Source organism: Phascolarctos cinereus, unplaced genomic scaffold, assembly GCF_003287225.1.
Source record: "Phascolarctos cinereus isolate Bilbo 61053 unplaced genomic scaffold, phaCin_HiC Scaffold_726;HRSCAF=1367, whole genome shotgun sequence".
In the NCBI taxonomy this organism is placed as follows: domain Eukaryota; kingdom Metazoa; phylum Chordata; class Mammalia; order Diprotodontia; family Phascolarctidae; genus Phascolarctos; species Phascolarctos cinereus.
In genome coordinates this window covers 54,562,096-54,569,190 of record NW_027556098.1, presented here as the reverse complement: position 1 = coordinate 54,569,190, position 7,095 = coordinate 54,562,096, and the positions used below count along the sequence as shown (strand labels likewise).

The following is a 7,095-nucleotide window of genomic DNA, read 5'->3' as shown; positions in this document are numbered from 1 at the left end:
TTTGAATTCTAGTCTGCCACTTCCCAGTTATGTGATCTCAGGCAAATCATTTTCCTCTGGGCATCAGTTTCCTGATCCAAACAAGAAGTCAGGATTACATGAGTTCTAAGGTTCTATCTTGCTTTCAGTGAATGATCCTAAATGAAAAGGCATGGGAAGTATATATGCAAGGTTTCATGTATAATCTCTTCTTTCTGGTCCAAAATTTATATGGTATTTAATACCATAAGTTCAAAATTTAAAAAAGAAAAAAAGTTTATACAAAAGTAAAACAAAAAGATAAGGTATAGGAAAGAATCCTCCTAACCATGGAGTTCTTCCTCTGTCATGCTAGATGAAACTGAGACACCCTAAGTACTGCCCCTTGAATTAAGAGAGCTCAGTCTAGGGGGTTTTAGGTAGTAGAGTACATAGGAGAAAAGCTGAAAGGGAAGAGCAAAACAGTTTCACTTGGAGCACAGTCCAGTAACTTGAACCCTTTCCTGCTGCCTGCTCTCCAGGACATGGAAGATATACATGATAAGTATTTGGTTAGAAAAGACTGTAATGGAATTAGATTCTCTAGCATGGATGAAATGACAACACTGTAACGCAGACAGACATCAACTTTAAAACTTACTCATTAATTCCTTGACTTGGTATTTTTCAATCATTGTTTTCAGGTCTTCTTGGAGCTTAACATCTCCCATAATTATGCTCCACTTATGCAAGAGCATGAGGACATCCTTGGTAGAAAACACATTTTCATTCACCGTCAGTCGATCCATTTCCTTGAAGGCTTCTAAAACAGTTTCTCGGTACCTCAGCACAGAGCTTAAAGTACTAAAAAAGTGAGTAATCTGGACAGAATCCAAGGTGGGCCTATATGAGGACCAAAAAATGACAGAAACTTACTCAGAAGGTTCTTTTCTCTAGGTTTAGTTCCTACTGGTACAAAACAGATACAAGCTCTGCCAAGCAATCTTGAAAGTACCTGGCAGAAAAAAACCTCGCAGGCCAAGTCTCTTGCAGCTTAAATGGATTTCTACTCAAATAAAATTAGCTATCTTTGCCTATATGAGCTATCGTAGACTCCTAAAGATGGGAAAGATTGAACAATAGATATGAATTTAATTTCTAAGTGAAAAACAGTGCCACAGTGGCCTCCCCTACTGTACCCTACTTCTCTTTCTGGAAAACCACCCAAGTTTTCAATGTAACTCTAATCTTTTAAGTTATTATCAAACAGGACAGAAAACTGACAAGGCTCTGTTGATCATGGATAAACATAGCTTTCTGAACTCTACATGCAACCTCAAATACCCATGTAACACAAAATTTTTGTCTTTAAAAGTAAAAAAAAAATTATCCAAATATTTCTAGAATTGACTAAGTTAGTTCCCCTGGCCAATGGTACTTTTTCCAGTCTTTACCTACAATAAATAAGATGGATACTTAGCAACTTAAATTGTGAATACATATACAAAAAAACCCAAACCTTGTTCCTAATTTTTTTCAAGAGATCTGTCAGGGTATTGTGATCAACTTGCTATTATGATTTGTATTACTTAGTTAAGTCACAAATTCTAGGTCTTAAATTCTTTTGTCAACAAAAACAGTGACTGAATAATTAATATTTTTCATCTCATCTTATGAGTGTCTAGTAAGGATGGACTATTTGAAACAAAACAGAAGCATAAGTGCTACTGCAGACTACAATACAAATACAGAAGGATTTGAGGCTTTAAACAAAGCCATACACAACTAATCCCTAACTTGTTATTAAAGGATGAGAAAAAAGTTTACAATACATCCTTAACTTTATTAGACTGGAATTTTGGCAGACAATTCTGCCCATTTACAAAATATTTCTTGGTATCCCTGGCATAGACAGCACCCTAAGCTGTACAGGTCATTGGTCTGACCTAAAACATTTTTAGAAGTACTTTAAGTTCTCACAGACCCAGTGGAAACTACATAAGGGAAAAAAAATGAAAGCAGGGAGATTTAACAGTCTTCTTGAGGTCACAAGGTAAGCTGACATGTCCATTAGTAGGACAGCCCCAAATACACACTATGGGGACACTTACCGAAGATATTTCACCAACACAATCAAAATGTAGAGGAATTCATTGACAAACTGTAGAGGAAGCAGCTTTGGTGACTGTGGAGCCACAAGCTCACAGGGATGGTCATCCTGTATCTCCATTCTTTTATTACCCAAGTTGGATACCCACAGAGTATGCAGCAAGGATATAATGTTGGATAGGATCTGGTTTCCAAAAACCTACAACCAAAGATAAATACCTTTCAGCACTCTTTCAAAATTGCTGCCTTCCAGCTAAATCTCTCTCAACTAAAATAAAGGATGACTGAACTAGGCTTTAAAAAAAAGAAGTTTGCTATTTTCTAATACAAGTAAGTGAAGCAGCTTAATTTATGCCTTCCATAAATTTAAAACAGCTCGAAGGATGATCTATAAAGTAACATACTAGACTTAGGACCACAGATTTAGAACTGGACAACATTTCTTTTTAAAAAATGATGTGAAAAATACTTTTAAAAACTCTGAGAAGGTCTAGATAAAGGTTCTGTTACTGACAAATACATGAAGAGTTTGTTTCTTATTTCTCATATGAGGTTTCTTATCACGTGTCTCAATTAAAAGCCGAAAATGACGAAAGCACCATTTAAGAGTAAACATAACAAGTCAACTCTAGATCATTTAATATCAGTACTTTGTATTTGGAAATACAAACCCATGTAACAAATAAGCATAGAAAACAAATTCACATATTGGCCCCCTAGTAGTACAGGTCTTTGGGTTTATCCAATATGAGGGCTACTAGATTCATTTGCTTCTTTCAGTATGATACATACTTAATCTGTTGCACTGATGGGCCTGTTCATTCATTCATTTAGTTGTGTATTGTTCTTTTAATAACACCAAGAATATGATTTTAAATTAATTTTTCAAATTAACCTTACAAAAAACATACTGATACAGTAAAATGTTTCTTATCAAAGAAAAAAACTGAAAACTTTGGAAAATACTAATCAATGTTATGCTAGGAATGTTTCATTAGATGTATATGAAGTTGAAAACACAATCAATATGGCACATAAATTATCAAAGACAGTTTCTGTTTTATTAAAGTGATCCGTCCTGAATAAATTCTCACTTTTCAATTTCAGTATATTCTAAAGATAAATGTAACATGTTTCCTGACAATTTACCTACCTCCCTTAAGCAGCCCCTTATGTTTTTGCAATTTATACCACATGCTGTTTATTATAAAAATAGCAATAATACCACCTTATATTTGTGTAGCACAGTTTTCAAAACACTTTCACAGACATTTTAGAAATGTGCGCCACCAATATATCTGCATGATGTTTGAACACCCCTATTTTCCCCCTCTGAACAGGCAGCACAGTCCAGTGGAAAGTATTTAAAGTCAGAAGACTTCTGTTCAAATAAATAGCAGCTTTGCTACTTCCTAACATATGTGACTCTGGACAAGTACCCTGGCCTCTCTGGATCTCAGATTCCTCACCTATAAAATAAGAGGGTGGTGGGACTAGATAGGTGCTGAGCCCTAAATTTAAAATCCTGCAATTCTTCTACTTCTTAAATATTCAGGAACCCAGCAGCGCAAAAGACTCTGCTGCCACTACTGCACAGTAGAAAAGAAACACTTCCAGGGTATGAGCCAGAGTCAATGCTTGGATATATAATTTTTTAAACTATTCTCACTTTCTAAGGACCAGAGACCTAGAGCTGGGAGGCACCTTAAAGACGATCTAGTTTAGTCTCTCATTTTTCAATAAGAAATTGAGACCCAGAAAAGCTAAATGGATTAAACACTAGGTCCTTTTACACTTGGTCACCATCTTTCCTAGTGTAGGACTGGTAGATAATGCTATTTTCTAGTCAGGAAAAAATGATATTGCTGACTAGGGAAGTATTTCATAAAATTTAAAGTAGGTCACTTAATATCTTGAAAGGTTTGCTACACTGTTCATCCATCTTTTCCAGTTCTTGTACTTACAGAATTGTTCTTCTCTTTTTCGTAACATCAAACAGTGTACATTAAAGATGACATAACTCTTTTGAGTAGCCCACACAATGGGCATTTGTCAATGTTAGTCAATTTCTCATTGTCGCAAAATTGTATGTGAATTTTTATTAATCTCCTCCCCAAAGGACAAAATTGAAATGTTTTTTTCTGCTACAAGAGATTAAATGAGCAGCTGACAGAATACCCACATCAGTGAGATCACAGATCTACTACAATAAAATAAGCTCATTGGATACCACAGATCTACTGAAATAAAATAAGCTCACTGGATACACAAATGAGCCTTAGAGACCACCTAGTCCAACCTTCTTATTCTACAAATGAGTTGATTCTCTCAAAAATACTAATAACTTATGTGGCTTAATTTTACATCCTATAACTTTACTGAAGTTATTGTTTTAATCAAAATTTTAATTGATTCTCAAGGCTTCTCTCAGAATCACATCATTCACAAAAATTAATAGTTTTGTTTCTTCTTTGCCTTTGCTTCTTTCCTCAATTTCTTCTTTTTGTTTTACTGCTATCATTGGCCCTTCTAGGACAAGAATGACAATGAACAATTTTGCTTTAACCCTGATATTGGAAAGGACTCTGATTTATCTATATCACATGTAATGCTGGCTCCTGGTGTAAATATATGTGTGTGTATATGTGTGTGTGTGTGTGTGTGTGTGTGTGTATACATATATATATACTGTGTGTACGTATGTATATGTGTGTATATATGTATATGTGTGTATACATGTATATGTGTGTATACATACACACACACACACATGACTTAAGAGGCTGCTAGGTGGTGCTGTGGATAGACTGGGTCTGGAGTCAGGAAGACCTGCGCTCAAATTTAGCCTCATATACTTACTAGGTAATTTAATCTATTTGCCCCAGTTTACTTAACAGCAAAAACTCCCAGGGTTGCTGTGAGAATCAAATGAGTGCTTTGCAAACTGTAGAGCAGTATATAAATGTTAGCTATATTATTAGTTTTTTGCTCATTCTTGAGCAGTCAAGTGATTGCACAAAAGCCCTGCTTTTCATGTAGGGGCAGTCTGAGTGACAAAGTTGTGGCCCCTTCTCTTAGGGGTTGAATCCTGTGATGATTGAGGACTTAAGTCATGTAGTGGCAGGGGAGCACCATTTCCTCCTATTCTGCCATCCTGGATGGTCTCCATTTAGTATTAATTTAAAGATGGATTCTGTCTATCTCCTTACTGTGGGCTCCACTGGCCATTTTCACTCTGAATAGTTGACAGTAGATAACGTTGACCCAGTATCATGTCTGAAGGTCAGTCTTGAAGATAAGTTTGAATGTAATTTCTTCAAAAAGTGATATGTGCTTTTTTCCTATTGTAATTAAGGAATGATTGTGTTGTTCCAAACCCAAACTTAATACTTTTTGGCAGCATAAAGTTGATGTTCAAGGACCATTATCCTGAAAGTTAAAATTGGTGAACCATCTTTCAGAACAGGACTAATCCGCTGCACACATAAAGGAAACTAGAGGGTCTCTTATGGAGCTGGCTAATGATCAAGGCCAACACTTGAGCCATCACATGGGCAAAATCGGAAACTCAAATAACATTTTAAAAATTAGAAAGACACCATTTCAGTAATATTAAGTGGTGTTATGGATTCAGTGGAACTTGGTGTTTCAATGACTTCACTCATTCATTTATTTATGTATTCATTCATTCATTTTTGTGTGAATGGCTAGTTTACCACTGGGTAGAAATACCATACAAGGGATTTCCGTTGAGGAATGGGTTGGACTTAGTTTCCGAGGGCACTTCAACTTTAAAAATCTGTGAAAATTCTACTCAACACTAATGAAGTAGATGAGCCATCAATGTCTCCTCCCAACATCGATAAATACACAGAAAAGAGAATAGGTACTCACTTTGTCCCAAGGATATGCAAAATCCAAGTTAAAAGGCTATGTTCCTGCACAATTTCAAAGGCAGCTTTTGTAATATGGGCAGCATTCTGGAGGATTTCTAGAATCCAGTTCTGAAAACAAAAAACCAAAAAGTAACTCCTCAATATAAAAAAAAGGCTTTATTTAACTAAAAGATAAACTTTTTAAAAGTATGCTACAGGTGTTTGTTTATGGAAAACAAAGTATCTGTAATGAAGTATCATATGGTACCACACAAATTTTCACTTTAATCACTGGGCTTCAGTTCTAAATCACCACTTATGTTAATGCACTCTAGTCCAATCCAATCCAACAACTATTCATTACATGCCTACTGTGTGCAGGGCACTGTGTGGGCATCAAAAATAAAATAAAAAACAGTCCACCATCAGAAATCAGCACATGTAACATGCAAAATCTGTTACCAAGTTAACTACGGGGTCCATTTTCCTTCTCTATGCCTCAGTTTCTTAACCTGTACATGCTATTTAAGAGTTTTAGAATCCCTAGATATATATATCTATATATATAGATATATATAGATATATATATCTATATATATATATATATATGAGCTCAGGAGCACTGATATAAAAATCTGAGTGAACTGGATTTGTATAAAAATATTCTGTTCCTTCTGACTTCTGTTAACAATACTCCTTTAGCCTCTATTCACTCTTACTTATCCAAACCTAGTATCACTTTAGAAACCAAAAGAAAGGTCATGGGTCCATATTCCAAGACATTTCAAAATTTATGCTAGAGTGAACACCAGAGAGTATGAGAGTTTTGTCATATTTATTTCTTCCAACTGTCTGTTGCTATTTAGAACATAAATCTGGATTAAATTCCAGGGGGAGAAAGATGAATATATACATTCTCTTGATGCCCATGTTAATCTGTCCAAGTCAGTCTGGCATTTGAGGATACATAAATTCTCTTTGTTTTCTAGGGTCTCACTTGGTAACATACCACTTCCATATGCTAAAACGGAGCTAAGTGGCTTGAGAGTTCCTGAAACAAGAGGTTTAATTACCTACTTAGATGGAACAATTTATGTTTTCACTACTTAGTCTTAAATAGAATAAGATGACTAAATATATCTTCCCTCTTGGG

The 7,095-nt window shown here is 35.4% G+C and overlaps 1 protein-coding gene across 1 annotated transcript in view; it reads right to left on the bottom strand.

Moving 5' to 3' along the window:
- URB1 (URB1 ribosome biogenesis factor) overlaps positions 1-7,095 on the bottom strand; it is a 91,860-nt gene that overhangs the window by 5,155 nt on the left and 79,610 nt on the right. Inside the window, 3 exon segments of the mRNA XM_078146568.1 lie at positions 620-861; positions 2,070-2,266; positions 5,958-6,071. Of these exon segments, the coding sequence (XP_078002694.1) occupies positions 620-861; positions 2,070-2,266; positions 5,958-6,071 (553 nt within the window).